This window comes from Centropristis striata, chromosome 16 (genome assembly GCF_030273125.1).
Source record: "Centropristis striata isolate RG_2023a ecotype Rhode Island chromosome 16, C.striata_1.0, whole genome shotgun sequence".
NCBI classification, from domain to species: domain Eukaryota; kingdom Metazoa; phylum Chordata; class Actinopteri; order Perciformes; family Serranidae; genus Centropristis; species Centropristis striata.
In genome coordinates this window covers 8,880,136-8,908,033 of record NC_081532.1, presented here as the reverse complement: position 1 = coordinate 8,908,033, position 27,898 = coordinate 8,880,136, and the positions used below count along the sequence as shown (strand labels likewise).

The following is a 27,898-nucleotide window of genomic DNA, read 5'->3' as shown; positions in this document are numbered from 1 at the left end:
TTGACTTGGAAACCGTCGCAGCGTCGCTGTTGAAGTTGGAGGACAGCACAATCACTGCAGGGTAGACACCTCCACTTAACTCGAATACAGCTTTTTAAATGCATTTGTGTTGAGTCTGGTTTGTTTTAAGGCTCAAACTGTTCGTAGAAGAAGCTGAATCGTACTGTACCAAACGTAGTAAGTTAACAAGGCCACTTATGCTAACCAACGTTAGCACTTAGCAAGCTAGCGCTTAACTGCGTCTGACAATAGTTGCCTTTTTCCTGAGATTGTTTTATCCTAATCTAAGCAGAAAACACAGCAAAAACACGATGTGGGTTTATTCCACCATTTCTATCCAAATTGCTAACATGACTGTGCACGTTATTATCCAGTATAGGGTGAGACAGTAGATATTTTGTGTGCAAGGTTAACCCCTGTGTTGTGTTTACAGGATGAAAGCCTTGCTCCCTGGATTACTCTTCTTCTACACACAAAATGAGATACACAACGGTGTCTGAGGATGCCAGCAGGTGAGTCTCCTGCTTTTCCTTCAACACATCAGTGGTAGAAAAAATGGTTAAAATTTGTTATTTTATTGTCGTTTTTAATGTTTATCAATGCCGGAATTAAACTACTGTATTTTACACAGTTTGGCTAGTTTAATAACTGAAAATGCATCATGTTTTATTTGTTGATCATAGTCAAATTAAATGGAAATACTACAAGTGCCTCAAAAGTACTGGTAGTGAACAACTGCAACATGCACTCTTTTGATCACAGTATTACTGAGCTCAATGTAGTCAGCCCAGGGCCACTTTGCTCATTATTGATGGTGTAACCTTTTCACAGGTGAGAGTGAAGACCGGGCAAAGACCCGGGAAAGATTCAATGAAGTCTTCAAGAAATACTCTGAAACGGAGAAGAAGAAGTTGAAGAAGAAAAACACTGAAAATCAAGAGACTATTGTGGTATGTGTTCTAAAAGTTTGAAACCACACCTGGTCTGTTTACCTAATCTCCTTTCCTCAAAATACACTGTAAAGAAATTAAACCAATTGAAATTGTCAATTATTAAAGAAAACCAGATTTACATTTATATTGATTTTTCTTTGCTGTCCCTGTTTCTTTTAGCTTCAGACTCTAAAAAACAATCTCAACCTTGAGAAAGACACAGAAGATGATGAGACTATCCTCCAGAACACATATCGACCCGAACAGGGCAGTCCTCGCTACACCAAGAATAAACGGAGAGAGAGGGAAACAGTGGAAAAGGTTAACATCAACAATAGTAGAAACCAAGAGGAGACTCAGACACCAAAAGGGAGGAAAAGTAAGAGGGAGCTTCCCCCCCTCCCTAAACCTGAGGACACCACAAGTTACATCCAGGACGATGTGGATGCTTCCAAGTCTGAGATTGCTTTGGAGCCAGATGATGTAGGTAGTGGAAAGGAACCGAAGCGAAAAAGTAAGAAGGGGAGAAGTAAAGGAGATGCAGAGGCCAAGACAGAGAGTCAGGTGGAGGATGCAGAGGACAAGCTGCTGCGTGAATACCAGCAGCAGATTGTACAGAAAGAGGAGAGGACTTCAAAGAAGACAAGTGCCAAGACTGCCGAAGAGAGTATTGTCTCCCAAATTGTTTCGCTAAATAATGACGTTGGGAAGAAGAAAAAGAAGAAGCTGAAATCTGTCATTGCACAGTCAGATGTAGGGTGTGTATATCTACTAGTATTATTTGTTGTTGTTGTTGTTTTTACATTTACAGTAGTAATAAGGCTACAAGCTACAGTTTTTATCAGCAATTTGAAGTAAGATGTACTACTTTTTGGTCCACTAGGGATGAAGATGAAGATGCTGACCAGGATGCTGATGTGGATAATGAAACAGAACCCAAGGGAAAGAAGAAAAAGAAGAAGAAAAAACATGGTGACCGATGGCAGGAAAACATTTAAAATGTTACTTTAAAAAGTCTGTACAGTGTTGATAAATTTAATTTTTAATTTCCCATTTTTCAGTTGTTGAAGAAGAGAGTGAAACTGAGGCAGAAGTACCACAGAAACCGACATTTGACGACAGCCTCGTGCTGGGAGTGTACATCCACAAGACAGATCGCCTTAAGACCGACCTGCTGATCTCACACCCCATGGTGAAGATACATGTTGTTGATGAAATCACTGGACAGTACGTGAAGAAAGAAGACTGGTGAGAAATGATCTCAGACACCTATATTACATATCGATTAGATTGTTTATGATATTATGTGACTTTGGTGTTTCAACAAGGTTAGTTCAGATTCACCAAAGTCACTCAATAACACAAACGAGCTGAACACAATATTTTGCAACTCCCCTAACTGTATGGCTCCAGTTTCATTATTCTTATTATTCTTCTTATTTATTTGTTTGAAAATGAAATGTCTTTGTCTTGTTTTTCATAGCCATCGGCAAGTTTCCTCATTTTATGAGCAAGAGAACGTTGATCACATTCTCCCAATCATGACTCAGCCTTTTGACTTCAAGAAAAACAAATCAATCATCCCGGAGTGGCAGGAACAGATCATCTTCAATGAACGCTTTGGCTACTTTGTTGAACAAAATGATGAAAGTCCCAGAGTTATACTGCTCTTTGAAGTAAGACATACTTAATTTAGACATACTTGACCATTGGCAATGCAGCTAATAATAACTGATTTCATTTAAATATTTCTTAAAGATCCTGGACTTCATAACCATGGAAGAAGCAAGAGCCAATGTTGATGTTGACAAGCATGAGCGAGGATTTAGAAAGATTGCATGGGCATTCCTCAAGGTACTATATTTAACCCTGGTCATTTAGAATGGATTTGTTTTAAATTTTTCTTTTTGAACATTATTTCACAACTTCCCTGTCTCCTTTAGCTTGTCGGCACGAACGGTGTGCTGAATATCGACAGTAAACTTCGCCTGCAGCTCTTCTGCCCTCCACCTCGGGCAAAGAGACAACCAAAAACAATTGAGGTGGTTGAGTGGTGGAGAAAGTACCCCAGAAACAAATATGCCTCCACCCTTTACATTACGGTGAAAGGCATCAAAGTCCCTGAACATGTAAGTTACTTGTTGCTTTATAGCTGCTATCGTTTTGTTAAAATGAATACTTGTCTAATATTAGAAATGTCTTATATTTCTACTAAATATGCAATAATTTATGTGTTACATATTAGTGACATTGTAGAAAATGCTGTTTTAGATATTCTGGTGTAAAGTCGAGCCCCTAGTGTCGCTGAGATGGTCTTTGTTGTGCAGGTGGACCCCAGTATTCGGTCCATGATGGCGTTGCAGGAGGAGAGGGGCAGCACCTCCTACAGTGAACTGCAGAATGAGGTCACCAAGAGAAGCCTGATGCAGCCTCTAGACAGCAAGCCGCCAGCCTTGAGATGGAGCAGGCTGCCTGGACAGGTTGGATGGAATTAGGAATTATTATTATATATGACAAAAAAACATCTTTAATTCTGCAAAATATAAATTCTATCACTCTTAGCTACTCTTTCTTACACAATGGTTATTTTCTTCAGTATAATCATTTAAATGGAATTCTCTTTATTCATTTTCCACATTCATAGAAAAAAGCACTGTACTTATGGGCATGTTGATGTAATTACACAGATTAAGAAAATGTGAACCTGACTTACCAGAGTTTCTGTCTTCAAAGGTCTGTCGGATTCCTAACAAACCCATACACTCGTTCCGTGGCGGTCACATGGGCTGCTTCACAGTGCTCTTCTCTCATAGTGGGACGATACTGGCAACGGCTTGTGCTGACAGAGATGCTTTCCCTGTCATAGGTAAGCAACACCTCCTCTGTGTAAAACTCCTCCTGCTGAGGCTCCTCTTCACGCCTCAGCAGACATTTCCAGCTAATTAACTTGCTGTTTATACATGGTTGTCATAAACATCTCTGAGGCTGCCTGGACCTGGCAACTTACAAGCATACACAGAATAGTTTAAAATAAATAATAAATAAAGAAATAATGCATTCATTTACTGTTTCAGTGTATGAGATTCCCTCTGGAAAGGTGTTGGCTATCTTCAATGGCCATCTCAAAATAATCTATGATCTCTGCTGGTCCAGAGACGATCGGAGCCTTTTGTCTGCCTCCTCCGATGGAACTGTCAGGTAGGTTTGTTAGATAAAAAAAATATGATCAGGAGCGAATAAAAGAGTTGGTGTCACTGTCACAGCACTGCTGGTGACTGAATTGCTGTAATCACTGTTTTTCAAAGCACCTCTAGGGGGAGTAAGTGCCCATCAATAAATGGCTGACTATGGCTCTATGTTGCCAGTGACACAGCATGTTTTGGGCTGTAGTAGTGATTGTCTGACTCGAGAGTTTTATTTAAAGAACAGACTTACTTTGCAGAAAAAAAGTGTTTGCATTATTCATGTTTTCTTGCCCTCTTCCGTCAGAGAGTGGAATGTGGAGAGGCTTCAGACAACAGCGCAGAAGGTGCTCCCTCATCCATCCTTTGTGTACTGTGCTCAGTACCACCCCACAGCCCAGCAGCTGGTGGTCACAGGGGGCTACGACTCTCTGGTGCGAGTGTGGAGGCTTGATGTCAATGATGTGAATGGCCAGCTGCTGCAGGAGTTTGAGGGTCACAACAGTTTCATCAACTCGTTGTGTTTTGACTCTGAAGGTTTGTGTTTTCAGTGTTGTGTGTAAACCTTATCATCAACTGGTATGTTGTGTCCTCTCACCTAGTGTAGGCTGAGATAGGCTGACAGCCAACCAATTCCTACAAGATAGGAACAAATAGTTACATACAGAGTTATTCCCCTCAAGGTAATGTTATGAGTGTTTATGAAGAAAGGGGCTTATGCAGCAACATTATTGTTCATTTTTATTTGACTTTTCTCTTAAAAGAAAATAGAAAGTAAGTAAACTCCGTCCTAACCTGTTACCCAGGTGTGTTGAGTGGTGAATTCTTCTTGATCATAATTGTTTATCAGCAAAGGTAACACCCCCTAAACACAACATAAGAGCAGGTGTTGTGCCATGTGCAAATAGTCTGGCACACGACCCAGAATCAGAGGTGCCACAAAAAAGGCTTTAAGAAGAAGAACTTCAGCAGTAGTGAAGTCGAAGTACTATTAAATAAACTGCACCTGTACTGGTGTTACAGGACAAACAAAAACATAATTATAAAACACACTAAAGTAATATTTAATAATAATAGTCTATGTGTTTTTTTGCATTAGATAAATAACTTGTGGACTGTGAAATCGAGATGAGGCTTTTTATTACTGTGGAAAGCATGGTCTCGACCACTCGTTAAAAATGTTTCTTACCTAAAAGAAGAAAGAAAAAAACATTGGTGAATCCAGAAATCAGTAAGTACCAACAAAATAAGAACAAATCATGGACTCAAACAAAAAAGGAAGTAACTTGTTTATATATTGCTTCAGCTCTGAGGCCCAATGTTAACATAAAATAGAACTTTGACTATGAAAATTGAGGAGATCCACCGCATGTACATGTAAGAAATATTGATTGATGTAAAGTATGTATAAAGGTTTATTTAATGTCATGTCCCAGCTTTAATATTTACCTGAACATAGCTACTATTCAATCCTGAACATATGAAACTTGCATATGGCTTGCCTGGTTATTGAACTGTTTCTTTGTTTTGTCTATTGGCCCCCAAGATGGAATTTGTTCAGATTAATTATAATGGCTAATTGGATCATTTTGATTAATATGTGATTCACAGTCCCAATGTCAGCTGGGATTGGCTCCCGCTCATAACAAATTGGATAAGCGATTAAAGACAATGAATGAATGATTCATAGTTATAAACCAAAGTCCACAGGCAGAGGCATTCAGGGGAATGGGAAGCTGCTCTGCTAAGTACTAAGCATATTTTAGAAGAAAAGGCATTTCTTCTGATTATACCTTAGGTTATTTCTCAATCTTACCTTCTATTGTTAACCAATATGTGGTGCTCTGTTTATGAAATGTAATTTTTCGTATGTGCTTTCTCATAGCTGATGATGATTTCTTTTTGTACTTAGGCAGGAGAATGTTCTCTGCAGACAATGCAGGAATAATCCTAGTGTGGAGAACTGCAATAAATGAAATCAAGCGGCATCAGCCATGTCATCGCTGGTGTATAGAGAAGGTACAGCAGATGATATTTGTCATGTTTGATCAACATGTACATATAGTTTACTGTGGTGTTCTCTTTAGATTTGCAGTAGAAAAAAATCTAAAAATAAATGGATTTGAATGTTTTTCTTGGCAGAAAATTGATGAGTGTGACCTCCGAGGCATCCCAATCAACATGCTGCAGCTCCATCCAAATGGGCGGTGCCTGCTCATCCATGCCAAAGACAGCGTCCTGAGGATGATGGACTTGAGAATGTAAAGAAAAAACTTAAGAAATACCATCTATAATCACAGGAAACAGTTATTCCTATTCTGCTTTCTGAGTACAACTGCTAGTTTTGTGGTTTAGTTCCTCAGTGCCAAAAAAATATACTGGCGATTTATTTTTGAATGACTGAAGAGTGTGTGCATCTCAGTCTTTATGAGTACACAATAACTTATTTTCAGTAATGGCATTAACTTACCATGTCTGCCCTGGTAAGCACTAGTAACAAGCCTAGCAAGACATTATACAGACGTTTACAAATTCTCTTTTAGCTTTTCTTTTGGTTCTTTAAGTGAATTATTTTCTTTTTTTCTTTGCTGACCCTGCCCAGTCTCAGCTGTAACCACAAAATATTACATAGGAAAAAAATCTATAACGAAAAATCTCCCCCTGCTTCCTTTTAACTGGCAAAACTTGTTTCATTTGATTTTGCAGGGAATCAGACCCAGGGATGGGCATTAAAAATTCTTTTAAATAACAAAAAATATTTGTAATGTCGTACAGAGGCATCAGTATTAAACTGATACTGTTTCATAGCCAGTTAAAAGTTCCTTGTAGTTGCCAAGTTGCTAAGTGTTGCTCCAAATTACATATCACACCAAAACACAACATTGGTGTTGCATTTTATGTGGGAAAAAAATTGCAGAAAGGACTTTTTCTGTCAGTGAAATCTATCATGAAAAAATAGTGTGTTGTTGTTGTGATCGTCCAAAAACAAACCTTCTGTGTTCAGAATTAAATATATCCATCATCCACCTTTTAAACAATGTATCTTCCCCTTTCAGCCTGGCTGTAAAAAAATACATCGGAGCCACAAACTACAGAGAGAGGATCTATAGCACTTTCACGCCGTGTGGGAACTTCATCTTCTCTGGCAGCGAGGACGGGATGGCATACGTCTGGAATACAGACACAGGTGAGAATCATGTTATTTTCTGTCAGTTTTGAAAGTGTTGTGCACAATGTCTCCAGCTATCAGCCGTTATGTCTTCTCAGGTGATCAAGTTGCAGTCTACTCTGAGCTTTGCTACCCCACTGCTCTCCATGGCGTGTCATTCCACCCTCATGAAAACATGGTTGCTTTCAGTGCCTTCGGTCAGAGCCAGCCTGTCCACGTGTACCTGTACGATCGCAAAGGTTTGTGCCACTTTTTCTTTTTTTTTGTATTAACATTTTTATTATTATACAACATACGATAGACACAATACAAAAACAAACAACCACAGTAAAATAGATCAGACATAACAAACCACAACAAACACCACAAGACCAAGGTTATAATAGTTTGAGATTTTTCATTAGTTTTAGTTAGTTTTTAGAATGAGTTTGCTAGTTTTAGTTTAGTTTTTATTTTTTGAAAATGCTTAGTTTTAGTTTAGTTTTTATTAGTTTTAGTGTTAGTTTTAGTTTTTTTGTAATGGGTATGTGCCTTCATTTCCTTTGGTTTATCCATCTTAGCCCCAATAAGGTTATTAACTCTTACAGTTTGGGGTGTTTTGTATTTTGGTTGAAGTGTAGACATCCTAGTCTCAGTAAACATATTTACCATGTGTTCCTGCATGTTGAAATAGAAACACTGAATTATGTATGAAAAAAGTTGACAAAGACGAAAACTAAGGACATTTTCACTATAATTTTAGTTAGTTTTGTAACCACAAAATACAGTTTCAGTTGGTTATCATTTTTTTAAAAACTCTTGTTTTTATTTTTATTTCAGTTAACGAAAATGTTTTTTCAATTTTAGTTTTCGTTATTTTGTTAGTTTTCGTTAACTATAATAACCTTGCACAAGACACGCATACATACACATACACTCATATACAAAATCAAATTACAAACACAAATGGGGGAAGGGGGGCAGTACTGTACCATTGCAATGAATTGTTCTTTTCAAAATCATGTTCATTTCATAATCTTTTTCCAAGTTAATTTACATGGAAACAAGGTGACAATGTGACAGTGGGCTCTTACATGGCTGCAGAGCAAGGGTCCTTTCTCATCTCACATTTGGAATTCTGCGATAATTCCCATAACTTGTTCCCAATTTATTCCAAAATTATCATCATTCATCAAATCGGTCATTGTGCTACTTTGTCTATGCATGCAGCCCCTGAATCTCATAAACTGTGCTCACTTTATAAATGTTATTTCTGTTTTTGAGTCAGTTTATACATACAGGCGTTAAAATACAGCTGATGTCTATTGTATCACACAGTTTCCCAACTGGAGGTGCACAATTTAAAAGCTGCGAGCAGATCAGCTTCTACGGGCACCAAAACCACCAGAAATACACCAGACCCCCTAGCGTTACAGGACTCATCTGTTGCTTCAACCATGGATCAGTTTGCCCAAGCAACAAGACTTGCATTAAAAATGCAGAGTGTGAAGGAGCAGCTGGATTCAGTTCTGGTAAATACTCATCCTCCCTTACATTGAAATAGGTATATATACAGTACAAACTGTAAAACTTACTTTTTCAAATAATTTTAGGAACCAAATCCGAAGTCTTCAACGTCTGGATACATGTATGAGCAAGGTACTGTATGTGTTTTTATTTAATAAACATGGTGTTCTGCGTTACATCTGAATTCATCTGTTTTAACAACATTAATGTTTGTCTGTTTACATGAAAAAAATATTCTGCTTTTGTGTGTTTGGTTTGCAGACAAAATGAGCATGACTCACACAGGGAGGAGCTTCACAGTAGACTCTGGCACAGTGAGTTTTTGATCAGTACTCCCTTGTAAACACACCTTTGTGTACATAGTCTTTATTGAGGTCATATATTGTAATATAACTTGTATAACTTGTCGAGCCCTTTGTATCAATATTGATTTTATTCTCTGTAATCTCTGTCTAAACCACCTTGTTCATTGGTTTTCTTCTTTGAGTGCTGCGACAGGAAACAGACCATTTAAAAATAAAGTTATATTGCCTGATTTGATTTTATTAACACTTATTTGAAGGAAAATTAAGTGTACAGAAACATACAAATACAACACAAATGTAAATAATTGCCCTAAATATTTTGTTTTTTCCCCTGGCCCCAAACCTACCTAACCCTCACTCAGTGCAAAAAGGTTAAAAATAAATAAATAAATAATAACAATAATATAAGTAATCAAAAAATAAACATGAATGAAAGTTTTAACAATTGTAAGATTAAGTTAAAATTCCAACATAAAAATAGGTTGGGGAAGATTACTTCAAGTAGTCTGCTCAAAGCTCCAAACAAGATGCACATGAAGTGTATTTTTAATGATAAACTCCAATCTTGATTAGAACAATATTACAGTAGTGAATTGTATTTTCCTTTGAGTACATTGATAATCCAGGTAATCCTGCTATTATGTATTGTATTTTATGTCATATAAAACTTTGAGGTTTTAATCTTTAATTTAAATTCACCTGTACATCGGGAAAGGTCTACATGGAATAATTACTTTTATTTTGAAATGTAATATTACTAGTCAAGTCATGTACAGCTTTTTCTTTTCAGATGGGATTAAATGCTTCGTTACCGCCTCCTTCTCTCCTGTCGCCGCACTCCAAGCTGCAGCTCTCCGGCTCCCTGGCAGAGCAGCTTATCCCCCAGGCGGCTCTGAGCACCCAAAACCGTGAGTGGCTTTCCCAGTTAATCACACTGGTATTTGTCTTCAACCAATGAATGACTTAACTGCAGCTTTGTGATATGCGAGGTCAAATATTTTCCAAGATTAAGGCTGCTCAAAGTGTAACATGTGGCAACCAAGACCAAACGCTTCCAGCATTTTGGTTTAGAGTCTCCTGAAGCATGTACACCGTACACAGAGACAAAGATGGACCACTTGTGATTTTCACTTGTGTCCGTAAGTGAGCTATGTAAACAATCCCTGGATTGTGTGAAAGTTCAAGATGAAATATTGATGCCTGCTTTGTTTTTGTTTTTCTTGTAATTTCAGGTGGGTTCAGTCCAGTTGGTCAGCGTCTCAAAGGAGCTTCATCTTTCAGGCTGCAGACGGTAAGAATGTTAATAGTCTTCATTTACTACTTTTTGTGCTGTTTCTTTTTCATTTTCTCTGTAATAATATGACCTTTAAACTTGCTACTACAGGATTAAAATCATCTTCCTTTTCTTCTTTAGAGCCTTCCTGACCAAATTTCTTCAGGCCTCCATGTGGAAACAGACTCTGCCGCCGTTCAACAAGTAGTAAGTATCCACTGTAGCTGTGAGCTCATTAGCATCTTAAACTGTATAAAAGAAGTGGACGATGTCACAGTGACGTCGTAGTTTGTGGACTACTGTTTGGGAGCATCCAGTTTGGCATTTTTATCCAGGCACTGTTAGACTAGTAAATGTTAACTAACCAGCTAATGCAAACATTAATGCTTCCTAGCTTGCTTTGGTAGAAACATGCATCCGTAATTCACATGGATGCTAATTTTAAACAAACAAAAAATAGGCCAAAGAAAAGGTCTACTGCCACAAAAATTAACAGCTGACTCCTAAGTGTCTTTTAGTATAACCAAATGCTAAATGAAACATTTTTAGGCCAAAACAGAATGTGAAAGAGTCAAAATTATAGGACTAAAACCCAAAAAACAGCTATTTAAATGTACACAGTGGCATTGATATGCATTGCTATGGCTCTATAATCCTGATTAACAGGTTGCTGTGATAGCGACCTGTCAATCACACGATGATGGGCTAATAAATCAATTAAGAAGTAGTTTATTTTTTCATAGACTTCTATACAATCAGACTGATTTTTGCAGCCAGTGGAGTCGCCCCCTGCTGCCCATTAGAAAGACTGCAGGTTTAAGGCACTTCCACATTGGCTTCACTTTTCAGACCTGGAGGCGACATCAGTCGCATTAAACCTTCCACCTCTCATATTCATCCCCTCCACTTTTATGTTCCTCCTCCAGGTCGTCTCGCTCTATGACTATAAAGCTTCTCGGTCTGATGAGCTCACCATCCACCGTGGTGACGTCATCCAAGTGCTGTACAAAGACAATGACAACTGGTGGTTTGGGCGTCTGGCCAACGGGCAGCAGGGATATTTTCTAGCTTCTTATGTAGCAGATCAGAGTAAGTGTATTAAAATGTCACATGATTGTGGTTAATGTATATGAAAATTCCAAATATGGTGCGAGATGCTGAGTTATTTTATATTGTAGGAGTTTTCAACGAAGAGGTGACTCAGTCTGTAGAGGCACACGCAGCCTTGTCTGAGGGGACTGTTGAGAGGTCAACACCAACCAGGGTAAGGAGACAAATAATACAGTGGTGCTTATCCTGGATAATATTTCTTCATGAGTAATGAATATTGGCTAAAAGATGAGACAGGGTGTGGCTTTGAGGGGGCTATACTAACATTTCTCTGTTGTCTGTGGTGCATTTCTGTTTGTGTTTGGTAAAGTGATACTTGTCCTCAATCCTTCCTATGACCATCAAACACAGTGGAACAGGGCTCCTTTTGTGCATGCATAATGTTACCTTTAGCCACTCAAGGCATTTAGCTCAGAGCCTCATAGATCTTTTAGCGTGGCCTGTAGACTATTATTTTGTCTTATTTTTGAATTTTTGTTACAGTATTTGTCACCCAATGCCTGCAAATATGTAAAGGATGTGCTTGTACCTGCTAATAATTGCCTAAGCTACAGCAGGATTTATGACAAAGTGCCATATCATCCATTAAGACATGTAAATGCTCAGTACATGATGAATTAAACTTCCAGACTTAGCTGGAAGCATCTACTTGGCCAAATTTTGTTGAAACTATGCCACTAGACTCAAAAGATTATGGCATTTGGGGAATTTAGGGGTAGTATCACTTTAAATGGTTTTAAATGAATTGCATACAAGAATGCATGATGGTTGTGGTCTATTTTTCAATATCTGTACGGTACGACAACCTTTCCTGTCATTTTACCGTTATTCCTTCCTTCCTAACTTTTCTAAGGTGTCTGCTGCAATTAGTTCTTCTGGGGAACTAAGGTTTCTTTCTGAGCCGACCCTTTCTGATACCGAACCTGAGCTGACTGAGGCCAGGTGAGTTGCTCATTGTGCTTAAAGGGATAGTTCGGATTATCTGAACTGGAGTTGTATTAGGTGTTTATCCATAGTGGACAGGAAGAGCAGCAGAACATTTTAAAGCCACCTAAAAATGTGTATCAGTTTACATCTAAGCTGTATTTAGAATATTTTCACTGCCATTCTATGCTCTCTTCAAAACCACCAGAGTCCTTTTACAGAAACAGTCACTTGGCAACCTGGCAGAACACAGGAGTTGCTGGTCTACAGCTGCCTCAATCTGTTAGTTTGTTTGTTATTGTGTCACTTTGGTGTTTTAAAGGGTTAGTTCAGATCCACCAAAGTTACACAATAACACAAAGTAACAGAGCAAGGCAGAAGTTGACCATCAGCTCCCCTGTTCTGCAAGGTAAAATTACTGCAGTAGTAGTTTTGAAGAGAGCATAGATAGATGTAAAGTCATGTGAGTACTAGATTTGAAAGAGCTTTTCCTTTTTTTTTAATAAGGCCTTTTTTTAGGTTTCTAAAAAGTGTTTGGTAGTTGCCCTCGTCCACATCAGTACATTGCTTAGCACTCCTAGCTGTTTCTCCAAACTGGGGCTGTGCAAGCTGTCATCTATGGATGACACTTCTGAACTATCTCTGAAAATCCAGCTGACTACATTCACAGGGTCATGATTACTGAATACTGCATTAGGCTCCAAGTGTTGTTTTTCTTTATTTAATTGATTGTGATTGTTTTTCCCGCAGAGCTAGAAGGAAAAAGAAGGTGAAAAAGCCCGGCGTTCCTTTGCCTTCATCTCACGCCACATTTTCAGACGCAGATGCTTCAGAGTCAACGAGCACCAGGAGGAGAGCCAGATCAACAGACAGACCTCTCCCAAAGAGACCAACGGGCCGGACTAATGGTGCCTTCGAGCCTGATACATAAACTCACAGACACGTGACTGTGCTTTCACTTTTATTATTTCTTTCATATAAAACACATTTTTATAATGACAAAAAACCTTGCAGGTGTGTTGTTTTTACTGTTGTTTTTTATATTTGAACAGAAGAAACAGTATGTATCTGTATTCCTAATACAGATTGATCAATGAAAGATTTGTTCGTAAAGACTGTCTTTGCATAAGTAATCGTTTGACTCTAGGAATTCTTGTTTTATATATTTATTGATGAAGCATAATTTGACTTTTGGGCTCAATTTTTACTAAAGATAAAGAAAACAAATGTGTGTAATATTGTAGTTTAATTTCTTAGCCTGTAAGAGATTAACGAAGTTTGTATGCACCACTTCTTCACAGCTTTATAAAAATACAGATGAATCATATGTAAAAAGTCAAACTTTTGATATCTAACATTTTTAAATAAATGTGCTTAAAGGCTATGTTGATTATGTATGCATTGCATTTTTGGGACTTAACCTGCACGCAAATATGATAAAACAGATTATTTTAAAGAACAATTTGGACCAATCAAGTTGATTTACCTATAAATAAATGATTCAATATTCTACTTTTGGGTAGGTTAATGTCTTTAAATTTCAGGAAAGAGGATATTAGTGTTTTTATGCATGTATGACTACCTTGGAAATTATTTTAGGATACAGTTAATGGTTCAGTGAACAACTGAATGAAACTTTGTCTCATATAAAATAAAAGTAAGATCTGCAGTGCATGATGTCAGCACAGGTCAACTTAAACATGTAACTTGCATGGTATGTAGATATCGTACGAATAAAGTAAATTTACACAAAAGTGCAAAACACAAGTGCAAAATATCTTACAATTGTTTAGACGGAAAAGAAGGCTCAACATACAAAATCACCAACTGCAGTGAAATATGACAATGCCAGTTATTTTGAATTATACTGAATGCATGTGAGGTTTACTATGGCCTTTATGAAATATAACCTTGTGGTTTATGTTATTACATGCTTATTTCCTTCATGTTGCATGCATGAAAGTGCTGAGCAACTTCATGAAATCCAGTTCATGTGATGGAGGAAGTAAGATCATTAAAAGAACAAAAGGCACATTTAGCTTGTGATCGGGACTTTCCAGTGCTTGACTACATTCATTTGTTATATTAATTTATCATCATGAACAATATATAATATCTATTTAAATCTCAAGTAGTCAGTAAAACATTTGTACCGCTTTGTTTTTAGGCAGCAACCACTACAAACATTTCATAAAAACATAATACTATGACACAAAAGCATTTCCGTGATCTGAGTAGAAAGCATTAAAATCTCTGCAACACCATTTAAAAACATTAAAAAGAAATTAATAATGGCTATTTGTGTAAAATAAAAAAAGTGGAGGCTGTCGCCCACAAGCAGCTGGAGCATTAAAATCTTGTTCTGTAAATTGTTGCTGAGGACTTCATTCAGTCAGGAGAGGAGTGGTTTCATCTTGCTGTTGACTATCTTCTCGAACACTATAATTCAAAAACAAAAGTGAGTGTTAACCCCAGAAGGTTATTGGAAACTGATGAAATTAAAAGGGAAACTTTGAGATTTTTTAACCTGGACCCTTTTTCCACATTTTTGTGTCTAATGACTAATAGGAACATCAGTTGTCTTTCAGATTGGCCAGTAAAAGTGCTTGTTGTTGCCACAGACAGGCTCAGTTATTAGGGTCAGACAACATTATGGAAAGGACCCAACAGAAAAAAAAAGTTTCATCTTTACCAATTATCTTATGTATGAAATGCCATTGAAGTTAGTATAAATTTAAATAATTAATTAATAAATATACCTGTAAAATAAATCCTTAGTTACTAAATAAAAGTACCCTGAGGTAGATAAATGTCAAATTAAATAAAGCCTCCTGAAATAAATAAAAGCAGTATTTAAAAAAAAGTAATAAAAGTTTTTGACTTTTCTAAAAATATTTACATTTTGTTATATATGTATTGCCTCAATTATTTCATAGCCATAGTTATTAATTTCATAGAAGTATATATATACCTGTCATAAAAACATCAACATAAATATTCTATAAATCTTTCAAAAGCTTGTTTAAAACCCAAAATGTTTTTGTTTATATTTGGAAAATAAACTGAATTCACCTTTTTATACCCAAATTTGAGCCGGCTCACTGGGATTCTCTGAGAAGTTAGAAACTATAAACTAAACTATAATTTGACATGACCTTGATCAAGACATAGCAACGTGTTTTACTATTTTTAAAGGTTTTTTTGTAAAAGGTAATTATATTTTGGCATTAAAAATATCATTTTGGTTAAAGAGCTTCTACATACTGGTGTATTAACATTACAGAAACATATGAAACTAATGCTGTTAATTTAGGACAGAGTGTGTGTGTGTGTGTGTGTGTGTGTGTGTGTGTGTGTGTGTGCGTGTGTGTGTGTGGGTGGATAGGTGGGGGTATTTGTTAGGCATGTCTATTTCTGTATTTATTATTGACTAAATGGCATTCCATAATCGTGTGGCCTAGAAATCAGCGAAATATTTAGCCAGGACATTGAAAAATATTCTAGATAACTCTAAGATACACTTTCTCTTCTCAAACACAACAAACATGCCTTCTGGCAACAAGTCACCTCTCAAAATTTCAAACAAGGCCTTCAGTGACTTCTTTAGACACAAAAACAGACTGGATAATTTGGAAGGCAAATAACAATAAAGTCCATGTTCAAACATAACAAAGTTTCCCTTTAAGTGTATACAGCCATCCATGTAATGAACAGTATATCTAAATATATGACTAATCTGATTATCTTCATTTGCGGTTAATGATTACCTTTGTCGTCGTCTGGGTTCACAGAGATAATGCACAGCGAGGAGGAAGGCCTGAGGACAGAGTGGTCATTCACTTTCATGTGTAACTGCTCAGAAAAGACAATCACACGCTTTCTTTTTTTCTCTATCAATCTTCTTGCGTGCGTGCGTTAAACCCCTGAATGACGACTGAGCTTGGAATCACATTTTTCTCCATCTTTGAACAAATGCCATGCATGTTAAATGGCAGCTTTCACAATCTCACGCTGTTTCTGTCACACTTAAAACAATTTACAGGCTTGAAAATCAGCTGTTTCCAGCTGTTGGTGGTTTCATTCAATATTTTCCTCACTGCCTGTTTTATCACATTTTTTTGTTGTATTAATCATTTCTTCAGTCATGTTTATCTGAATTGCAGCAGATCTAACCCATCTGTGTCAACTGGAGAGGACTTTGGGTCAACTACTGTTGTTTTTAAAAGTTCTCTATAAATGAAATTAATTAACATAACCACCTTTTCCATTACTCCTTTATGTTAGTCATTCTGAGAATTATCACTTTAAGGCCATAAACGTTTCTGGCCAGAGCACATTGTGGTTAACACTTGCTAGACAGATAAAGAGGCCCTGTTAACCCTCTCCTGTCCTTACTTTCAGGGTCACACGAGTATAAACTTGTGCATTTATAAGAATCGAATGCTGACACCTGTGTACATGGAAAGATAGGAGCCATGTTTATGGTTTCCGGCTGGTCATGGTGGGTTTTATAATTAAGCTGGTGCTGGTGTACAATGCATGGCAGAACTGAGTTGGAATGATAGTGTGAACACCTTGTGAATACACTTAAACTGCTGTCTTTGTTTTCCTCCGAAAATCAATAAACATTTCAGTCTTTAAGTCATTCAAGTCTCAGAGGTCTAAATCACAAGACACAAATTATAGTAATGGTATTAAAATAAGAGTCCAGAGATGCTAAGCTGCCGGCAGTTAAGATGTCAATTTTCACAGCTTCTAGTACTGTTCTCACATGGATTGTCAAATCAAATCAACTTATAAAGCACTTTTAAAAACAGCAGAGCAGAAATGAATATTACTATGAAGCTGCAGGGGTGCTAAATTGCAAAACAATCTACGTAATGTTGCTTTAATTAAAAATGGTAAACAGTTTTGGGGCAACCACTGCAAATGCATGTTCGCTCGAACCCCTTAGCCTCAGTCGAGCTAAGGGGACGATGCCTAAACACTGTAAAAAACTGATGCTTACAGCCAGAAACGCCAGGCCTCCTTGGACTGCAGCTGCCCATTCAAAGTTGAGATGTTGCGTGATGAGGCCACCCACTGTTGGACCATAAAACATCCTTAAAAAAAGAAAGAAAAACACTTTAAAATCACAATCAAAACATTAAAAATCAAAGGGCAGGAAATACATATAAGCCAGTAAGACAACTGATATCATATCAATGGTGTATATATATTTTTAATTCAGATGGCTACTGAAAACCAAATGGGTTTTGGATGTTGGTAAAAAAACAACAACAACACAGTAGGACTTACCCCAAGGACCAAACTGCCCCAAACAGTCCAGACACCATTCCAAGAGTGCTTAGTCCCTCTTCATACCCCTGCTCACTATAAAGAGGAAAAGAGAATAACGTGTAGTGTGGATCACCTTGCATTGTATTAATAAAAAAAAAAGTTATTAAAACAACGTATGAAGTCACTCACTATGCACAAGTGATGATCTCTGGGAACGTTGGGATTGCAGTCATGCCAAGAGAAAACCCAATTACACCAAGCATGACAATCAGCAACCACAGCTGACTACACATACAAACACATAGGAAAGAAATATAACTTAGTAACGTTAACCTGTAGGAATTTGTTTTGAGGCAACACATTACCTACTGAGAAATGTTCAGGTTGGTGCAAGTACTCAACTAATTTATATAAGCAGAAATAGACACACCACAGTGGATAAATACTCAGATACAGCCTTAAATCCTTATTTATCTTGTTTGTGTTCATGATGTAGGGTATACTAATTTTCTGATGCAGATTTTATGACCTTCCCACAGAAGCAGGCTAGCTGTTTCCCCTTGTTTCCAGTCTTTATGCTAAGGTAAGCTAAGCTAACTAACAGGCTGCTGGCTGTAGCTCCATAATAAATACACAGATAATAATGAATAGAGTAGAATGGGACTATTTTTTAAAGCAAATACTTTCATTTTGTTTTGATTTTGGCGGCCCCTGTGGACAGAAGTGGTAGTGTTTCTGTGAGCGCCACCAACACGTAGATAAGATCTTGATCTGGTTAGCACCTGCATTTGTTTTAGAGGTGATCAAATGGAAGATGCAACTCATTTTTATTATTATTATTTTTTAACAGGGCTGTTTGCACGATGCATTGTGGCTTTGTAAGATTAATAACCAATTGTGTTTTAACCAGCAACATAAATTCATATATTGATGTAAAATCATGTCTCGCAATGTATTTCATATATAAAATATTACATGGTACATGAAATATTACATACATCCATATAGAAAGAAGATGGCTGAGTCGACCATGGTTGATAAAAAAATTTTGGCCCCTGCTTTATGACTGCCCCCGTTTTATGGTTCTTCTGTTGATTTTTTTCTTTTTTCTTTAATAATCCTGCCCCACTATCAGCCATAGCCACAAAATACAACGTTACAAATAAAATTCTCCAAAGAAGAATCCTCCTCCTGCTTATTTTAAACAGACTAATGTACTCACTGCCAAATTTTGGAGTCTATGTTTACATTTCCAAGGCAGTCAAACTGTTTTGTCTGATTTTGCAGGTAATCGGACCAGGTGACAGATATTAAGAATAGTGATATAAAAACAGCCAATCTTCTCACAGATGGCCTGGTTTGCTTATCATATCATATAGAGGCATTAGTATCAAACTGAGACTTTTTTACAACCAGTTTAAAACTCCTTGTTGTATTTTTCCTCTCCATACATGCTCACCTCGGGATGTGAAGGAAAGGTGTGGGACCGAGCAAAAAGAAGCCAAATGCTGTGCAGAGACTCCCTATCACCATGAACCAACCCCTGGTGGACTGAAAAACACAAACACACATGAGGGATTTAGTTAAAAATGACAAACATCAACAATCATGAAAGAATCCACATTTTCCTTCATACTCACAGGATATTTATCAGTGATGAAGCCCATCAGCGGTGATGCCAGACAGTACGGTAACGACAAACCAAGCATGATGAGTCCCACATAGCCAGATGAGAGATTAAACTACATGAAGATTCAAAAGAGGGGGGAATGTATTCAAATGAAGCAATAGGGTTATAATAGGGCATTTCTTTCTGCAGTAAATTGACTTATCAGAATAAAGGAAATTACCGTCTCCATAGCAAACAGGGACAACGTGGCATCCAAGAAGCCCAGACCTGCACTGAGAGTGAATATCGCATAGCACATCAGGACGATCTTCACTTTGGTGAGAAGCCGGAGGAATGAATCCTTCGAGGGGTCCGCCTCTGAAAATACAGCTCATGATTACAATCTTGTTTAAAAAAAAAGAAGACTGAAATTATGGAAAATTTGTAAATAATAAGTTGAAATTTCAACTCTTACCAATGTTTGGCAAGATGTATATGTTAAATGGAACCATGATCAACAGTAAACATCCAAGAAGCATAAAAGGGACTTCATATCCAAATGACTGGTAGAACCAGCCCCCGACCGGTGGCCCCATGATAAGACCAAGTCCAGTAAAAACCTCCAAACTACCCTAAACAGAGAGAAATGCAGTACTTTAAAATATGCAAGCCAAATATTAGCATGTTGTCAGCTTAAAGGCTATAACTACACATGCCAGAATTATTTATTGTTTTATTAGACCTCCCAGTTCATGTCATGGATTTTCTTATTAATAACTATGTGAAAAAGTCTATTAACCCTCTGAACCCCAAGCAGTTTAAAGGCTCACTGTGTTTACAATCTCTACTTACAACCTCTCTTGTCCTCTCCTCTCTGATCTGTGTAAACAGCCTGCAGTTCAGGCAAAATTACTGTATTTTTGTCACGTCTGTTGATCTCAGTGGAATCTATCATGGCTTCTCAGTTGAACTGAGAAGTAATGCATTTATTGTTTTTCACAGCATATGGTTAGTGCAAATTATTCATTTTGGTACATTTTTAAATGAGACATTTAGAGTACAGTAATTTAAAAAAATATTACTATTTACAGCTTAAATTTGTTATTTTTCCAAATCGAAGCATTTGTCTCACATGATGTGTTTAAGGACTGTCAGAAATTTTAATTTGACGAAAATTTTCAACTGTTTCTGGATATAATAAATGCTTTAAAAACATTTTATTTTAAAAAATGTATATCTCGACTAGTTTTCACTTTCTAGTGCCATAGATTGTGCTTAATAGAGCTTTGGGTCTGAAAATCATACTTTATAAGATATTTTGATTGTTTTTGTTCCCAAGAAAGATTATTTCAAATGTCCTTGAAATGTTTTTTATGGGGAAATGTTATTATTCATTGCCGATTTATACATATTTCTAAGATGTTTTCACATGACATGAACTGGGAATAGACTCATGATGACACTGGGAGAAGTGGGAGATACAAAACAACAACCCTAAACAGAATGCTTTTCTTGTTTTTCTCGTGATACAAATGTCTAAACAACATACCAGTCACACAAGGGTTGTCTGGACTCACCAAAACAGTTGCCACATTGTTTGGGAATATTTTTGCTGTCAAGGCAAAAGAGGAGGTCATTGCACCGGCAAAGCCTAAAGCATCTATGGACCTCACTATAAAGCACAGGGTAATAAAAGGCGCTCCTGAAGGAACCCTGTTGAGTAACCTGCAAGTAAAGAAAACAAAAACAATAAATGAAAGTTAAACAGGAATCAAAATTACTGCATGGACTGTTAGTTTTGTCTCAAATAGTCTGAATATGGACAAAACAAAGAATCTTATTTTTTTTAAAGATATTTTTTGGCCTTTTTCAAGGCTCTACCAGGTGTGCCACCGGGCGCCCCAGAATCATAGTTTTTACACCAAATTAAATCACAAATCTGCATTTATCAACATTGAATTAAAGAGGAAAATGACAATGGATTCACAAAGACCCATGTACGTTGACAATACAATACTGTGCTATATGGAAGGTTCCATTATTTTGTGACCGAACAGTTAATTTCCCACCCTGTCTGTGGCTCTCATGTTTTAAGGTATGCATCTATAAAAAATATCCAAAAAATGTATTGGTTAACCTTTTCAATAAAGGCCAAGTCTTTTCCTTAAACATCTGAGCACTGTCGTTTTAAGCAAATGTATCTCAAGAGGGTTAGGGTTGATTTGAATTTAGACAAATTGTAGTCCATTGCATTGAAAGAACATGTGACTGGGTGCAACAGTATGGCTCATTGATGCGTTTTTGATAGAGTTAGGAAAACAATGGAGCTCTTTGGCACAGAGAAATAAGATATATCAAAACTTCAAAGACTTCACTGATATGCAGCCAAGTACCTCAAATATAAAGTTTGGCCCAGACAAAATTAGAGTTGCTCCCTCACTGCTTTCAAACGCTGTAAAATCTTGCTAAAGTATGTTACAACTAATCAGTTTCTTCGATTGGCTGCCTGCCAGAGAAATTTCACAGTAGAGGTATGCCTTGGGTCACTCACTGGAGCCAACTAATGAAATGAACCCAAATGAACAACTCAGGACACAGATGAAAAGTTCAAAGTCTTCACCTGGCCGCTCAAAGCAGAATGATGACAAGAACAAGCAGGCATGAGTAGAGGAATCAAAAACCAAAAGAAACAGCTAGAACTTAGATATGAGGGAAGACATAAGGGAGGCTGGGTAATAAGGAAGATATCTGAACTAAGTCCTAACCAACAACATACACTACAAGTGTTTTTTTCCCCATTTATATTCTTCTATTTTCTATATATTTCCCCTTTTTCTTTATTTAAAGTATCATATTATAGTACAATTTTTGCCTCCATTTAGATTTTTATACCAAATTTCAGTATTTTGTTTTACTCATTTATTTTTAATGACCTCTCTGTAAAACATGGTTTTGTTTGTGATTTGTTTAGGCAGTGTGCAGTGTTTTCTGTGATTTTTTTTCTCTCCCCCTGACCAGCGGGAACAGCACCCTCTCTGTGTTGTAGACCTCCCCATTTACCAATTAATCACTGAATATAACACATGACAGCTATAAAACCATAATAACCATTCACCCATCTGAAACATGTTATTATAATCTTCACAATGATTTTACGACCCCTGGAAACAACCTTGTGACCCACTTTGGGGTCCTGAACCCCAGGTTGATAACCACTGAGCTACACTAAAATACTATAATTTTATTCCTTGTGGAAGGGTCCTGCTGGACGGGTTGTAAGCAGGGGGGTGATGGGTGTTCTGGGTTGGGAAGAAACATTGTAAAGACTGAATATGCTTTATGTTCTACTTTTCTATGTGCTGCATTTTCTTCAATAAAGGATTGTTAAAAATGGAGAAAAGAAAAGTTGTGATTATAATAAACTGAATTACAACTATGCATATGTTTCTGTGGCAGTCATCACTATTGATATGGCCAACACTTACCCAAACAAAATGGTGCAGCCTGACGACACAAAAAGCCCCATAACAAGCATGAACTTTGCACCAATTTGGACAATCTGAGAGAGACAAAAATAATAAATTACTATACATCTGGGCAGCAAGTCACACTTAACATGAGAAATAGAACCACATACTTACATATTTCCCCATTATCAATGAGCCAATTAAATTGCAGACAGCATAGCAGCCGAATATGAGACCAATGACAGTTTGACTGGCTCCTTTCTTTACTGCCTGTGTAGAAATATGAAAGTAATGTACAATATACATACAAAAGCCATAAATATGTAGAGAATGCAAGCTGGCATTATATATAAAACATTTTTTTTTAAAGAAATTAATGTACCATTAAATGTACCAAAATTAATTGAAAACAATTAACAAACATAAATAAATACATTTGTGAGTAATTAAATGCAAATAAAAATAATGAATAAATAAATACATTTTAATAAGTTAAATATATATCAAAAAATTAAAAAAAAAGCAAAAATAAATAAATGAAAATTACAAAAATGAATAAAAAGGAAAATAAATGAATAGGGGAATTGATTCAAATGTAAATTAATAAAGAAGCAAATTAAAACAGAGGTATCAAATTATGTCATGCTTATATATATATATATATATATATATATATATATATATAATTCATGCCTCAATTTATTTTTTTATGCATTTATTGGCATATTCATTTTTTTATATTCATTTATTATAAACCAGGGCTTGTGATGTAAAGTGACGCAATAATTGGAAATATAACAGATGACAGATATGTGCGGTGATCAGAACAGTTGCTCTGGATTAATGCCTGATTGATCAATACCTCATAATTATTACTCCACTGTGCTCTGACCTTTGCTTAGCAGCTGTTATAGATGACATGAGTTGACCTCACCTGAGACATATGAGTATAACAGCATCATTCACTGGCCTTCAGGGAGGCTTTCTGATGTCTGAGCACATGATCTGAGCTCATTCATTACACTCAGAGGACACTATGACGCAGATGTCAAAGGGAAACAAGGATTACAAATGATCTACTCTATCCACAGAAGCTCCACTCTCACATGCGTATAGTACTCTTCAGGCTAAGAAAAGTTTCTGTTTATGGCATTAACTTTATTACCGGATACAAAGAATGGACCTGATAGCAGTTATCAGCTGTTGTTTCACATCTGTACCAGCAGTCCTGCATTAAAGATCTTTCTTTGCAAATACACACTATAACTATCTATACTGACATGATTTTCTGCCCTTTTCAATTGTTTCCAAAAATACAAATATGACTGTATCCTATCTTGAGTCACCACATCATCACAAAGGCTACTGTATGCCCCATATTTCAGTGCCACTTTTTGTTTTCCTGTTCTCAGCTATCTCAAAATACTGCTGTGGAAATCCAACAATGTGTATTTCAATGCACACAGTAAGACACTGAGCATTTTATACGAATCATTTTCTGTTATTAAAATGACTCATTAAGTGACCTGTGCAGATGCAAATGACCAGGACTGAAAGTATGCACTTTCTGTATTTTATATATGTAAAATATGTAGCTCATTACATATGTTACTGATGCTTTTTCAATATACATTCCTGTGTTCCTCTTTGATTTTGGCTAATTTCTGCTGTTTGATGTTACACATCTTTGTGTCATTTGCATTTGCTCACAGCCTCAAGTAACGGAAATAGACTCAAATTGTGTTACTCTGTAAAAATGGCATCACATTTGCTGAAGAGTCCATTAGGACCTATTTAGGTTTTGAAACTGAAAGTTGAGAATGAGGAACTTGACTTGGAACTTGTCACTCTTGACTTAAGACTTGAGTGCAAAGAGTTCAGACTTGGTCCCATCTCTGTATTACAGGCGACCAAATGAGCATACCTAGAAGAAAGCGGCTTGTTTCTCAAAACATGTAATGGTCTGCTTATCTTGTGTGTGCACTTCCTGTTTTATTTTGTAGTTTTGATTCTTGTGTGAAGTTTTACTTCCTGTTTTTCCCCACACACCTGTGTCCCATTTGTAATTAGGCTTCCTCCTGTTATACCCTGTGTTTCCTCCTAACTTTTGTCAGATTGTCTTTGTTTCCCCTGAAAGCAAATGCCTGATTTTTGCCTGCCTGTTCTTGGATTATTGTTTTGTTTTTGGATTATTTGTCGGGATCATTAAAAAGGGTTGATTTTTTTGTACACCAGTACTGGTTTCAGCCACTTTTCTTCTGCGCCCGAGTCCTTGTAGTGAATTGTTTAAAAACAGTTGGAAACATTAAAGATCTGTGTTTAGATATTTTAATGTAAAAAAGTGACATATAAGGCCTAAAGCCAGTAACTGAAACTTTATTAATGTGACTAAGGACATTTACTCAAATACTGTACTTCAGTACAATTTTGACATACTTGTACTTTACTTGAGTATTTCCATTTTATGTTACATTGTACTCCTACTCTACTACATTTTAGAGACAAATGTTGTACTTTTTACTCCACTACATTTAAGTGACAGCTTTATTCACTTCTCTGGACGATTGAACATGAAAATTACGCTTTAAAAAAATGTTTTTTTGTCAAACCTCATAACAGTATATTAAGTATGTAAAATTAGCCCTATCTTGACAATATTAAAATGCTGTTTATATACTGCATCAATAATAATTATCCAATAATATATTTGTAATATATATTACGGTATATTACGGTCTGTCGGGCCATTCTGCATAAGGAGTACTTTTACTTTTTGATACTTTAAGTATCAGTTTAGTACTTTGAATTAAGTAAGTTGTGAAGGCAGGAATTTTTCTTGTAGTGGAGTAATTCTGCAGTGTGGTATTAGTACTTATTGTTAATTTATTAAATTATTAGACCACCCTTTTTCTTCACTTTCGTGTTCATTTAAATGCCTGGTACAAATAAAGGTATATTTGTTTTGACAAATATAATAACAACAAAAAAATAGCTCATAAAAGTTTAATTTAAGGGCTAATATCTAGCCATTTTCCATGGTTTTCTTGACAATGATTTTGATTATTATCAAGAAAACCATGGAAAATGGCTAGATATCAGCTCTTAAATTAAACTCTTATGAGCTATTTTTGTTATTGCTATATTTGTCCAAACAAATGTACCTTTAGTTGTACCAGGCATTAAAGTGAACAAGTAATTGAAGAAAACAAGGGTGGTCTGATATTTTTTCCATGACTGTACACTTATTAAGGGATCTGAATACTTCTTCCACCACTGTTTATTACCATTTATTAGAAGGTGGTATTAAGTGGTACCTAAACCCTAAACTCTTGTACCTTAACATGTCATTTGTACCCTATCAGGTGTGCTTCTGTTGGCTTACCTCATTAGGGAAAAAGGGACCTAATATTGAGTAGCAGATCATTGAACTGAAGTTGACAGACGCCATTGATATTAAGGTGAGAGTTTGCTGTCTGGTCATCCTCGGGGGACGATCTGTTGATTCAGCTGGAGTGCTGTTTTCTGTTGGATTAAAAAAAAGGAAGGAACAGAAAACAGGGGGATTTGACAATGTTGAAAGTAGATGACGTGAAATTCATGATGGAGTTAACCACATTCAAATGTCAGTTAACCCTCTGGAGTCCATCTGTTTATTGAAATACACATATAACACGTTTTATTTATAGTAATAACTTTATTTATGTATGATATGTAGACAAGCTGAGAAAGCCGGTTGAAAGTGCAATCATAGGAGCTTTCAGTGTGCCATTTTTAAAATCTTAATTTCCTTTCTACAATGAAAACTATTACTATTTTTAATTTACATGCAAATAGACTGTTAGACTGTATAGCAATAGACTGTAGTTTTATTTTTTTCTGCTGTTTTTGTGTGTATAAATGTATAAATACATTTCCATAGACACCTGTTTCTTTTGTTTATATTTTTGGTTCCTGGCAGCTTTATACTTTGTTAATTAAAATAAAATGAAAAATCTGACTGATAGCCAAGTTTGTGTGGAGAAAAAGGAGCCATGCATGTGATGTAAAGACAGACTAAGATGCTAAACAGAGACAGAAATGAATGCATAGGAAGTTGAACCAAAATCTCCTGGGGTCGGATTCACAAAGCATTCTTAAGAAAAAAATGCTTCTTAAGTGTTACTTTTTTCTTAACTTTGCTAAGACAAAATTTAAGAAGATTTGGTACTCTTGATGAAATTCTTATCTTTTCTTTAGTTTTTTTCTTAACGTTCTTATTTTTTTTCCTAAGATAGAACTTGAGAACAAATGCGATTCTTGAAAGCAAAGTTCTTAGATTGCTTCTCAAATTTCTTCACAACTTTAAGAGAAGCCCTCACCAGTCTTAAAACCGCTACAGTGAAAAGGTAAGTCTTGATATGTATTTACTTGAACAAATTTGTACGACATTTATTTGATTTGTTTAATATTTAGTTTAGCCCTAGACACAGTGTAAACAAATTTTGTTCATTGAAGTTGGTCAGAGTAGTTCTTTGTGTGAATATATCACATAAAGCTTATTTTGGCAGTTTTCTGGCCATTCTGTTATTCTATTACTCTAGTTATTCTGGCCTATTCCTAGATTACACAACAATGTTCTCTTAGTAAATCACCCAACTCCCTAAGACAGTTCCTGAGACATACGACAATTCTTAAGAATAAAATGTTGAATAGCATTTAAGAACATACGTAGGTACATCCTATTTTTTTTCTTAGGAATTTTCCTCGAAAGTTTTATCTGAAGAACATTTTTGTGAATCCGGCCCCTGGACTTCAGAGGTTTAAATGTCAATTCAGGTGAGTCACAAACGGTTAATTCACAGCTAGGAATTCACAGTAATACACAATAGTCACCAACCTGTTTGCTGAGGATCAACGTGCGAGTCCATTTTTTAATTTTTTAGTTGTCGTATCCGGTTATTCGAGACAGAAATTCAGACGTTGACATACCGATACAAAGAGGAAACCTGAAAACACCGACAGCAGACAGAAAACCAGCTTCTGACTGACTGTTCAGCGACAGTAACTCTCCGTCTAGAGGCAGCGAAGTCGGCGAGTGTTTCCCAACTGAAGTTAAACGTCAAACGTCAACTGACACCGAAAACGTGCTTTTCCTTTCAAAA

At 36.5% G+C, this 27,898-nt stretch overlaps 2 protein-coding genes across 4 annotated transcripts; one reads left to right on the top strand and one right to left on the bottom strand.

Annotated features, from left to right (window-relative positions):
- Window positions 1–13,346, top strand: ahi1 (Abelson helper integration site 1). 3 transcript variants are annotated; one of them, XM_059353892.1, is made up of 27 exons: window positions 1–61; window positions 434–512; window positions 832–950; window positions 1,113–1,690; window positions 1,816–1,904; window positions 1,994–2,180; window positions 2,416–2,608; window positions 2,691–2,786; window positions 2,876–3,061; window positions 3,260–3,412; window positions 3,666–3,798; window positions 4,007–4,130; window positions 4,422–4,651; window positions 6,027–6,133; window positions 6,257–6,375; window positions 7,171–7,301; window positions 7,382–7,522; window positions 8,601–8,794; window positions 8,876–8,921; window positions 9,051–9,103; window positions 9,885–10,002; window positions 10,327–10,385; window positions 10,509–10,574; window positions 11,294–11,456; window positions 11,546–11,631; window positions 12,331–12,419; window positions 13,152–13,346. In XM_059353892.1, the coding sequence occupies exons 2-27, from the start codon at window positions 503–505 to the stop codon at window positions 13,330–13,332; spliced, it is 3,651 nt and encodes a 1,216-aa protein (XP_059209875.1). In that variant the 5' UTR covers window positions 1–61; window positions 434–502; the 3' UTR covers window positions 13,333–13,346. The 3 variants fall into 3 exon arrangements, with proteins under 3 accessions (XP_059209875.1, XP_059209877.1, XP_059209876.1); XM_059353894.1 differs by lacking the exon at window positions 1–61 and adding an exon at window positions 88–313; XM_059353893.1 differs by lacking the exon at window positions 1–61 and adding an exon at window positions 143–177.
- A 3-nt stretch (window positions 13,347–13,349) lies between these two features.
- slc18b1 (solute carrier family 18 member B1) lies at window positions 13,350–27,872 on the bottom strand. Its single transcript, XM_059353913.1, has 14 exons — window positions 27,634–27,872; window positions 26,140–26,279; window positions 22,932–23,027; window positions 22,776–22,849; window positions 20,868–21,015; window positions 19,766–19,922; window positions 19,532–19,668; window positions 19,322–19,423; window positions 19,141–19,232; window positions 17,871–17,966; window positions 17,700–17,774; window positions 17,410–17,503; window positions 16,169–16,218; window positions 13,350–14,840 (listed from the first exon to the last, which is right to left on the bottom strand). The coding sequence occupies exons 1-14, from the start codon at window positions 27,662–27,664 to the stop codon at window positions 14,786–14,788; spliced, it is 1,347 nt and encodes a 448-aa protein (XP_059209896.1). The 5' UTR covers window positions 27,665–27,872; the 3' UTR covers window positions 13,350–14,785.
- Between the last annotated feature and the right edge of the window lie 26 nt (window positions 27,873–27,898).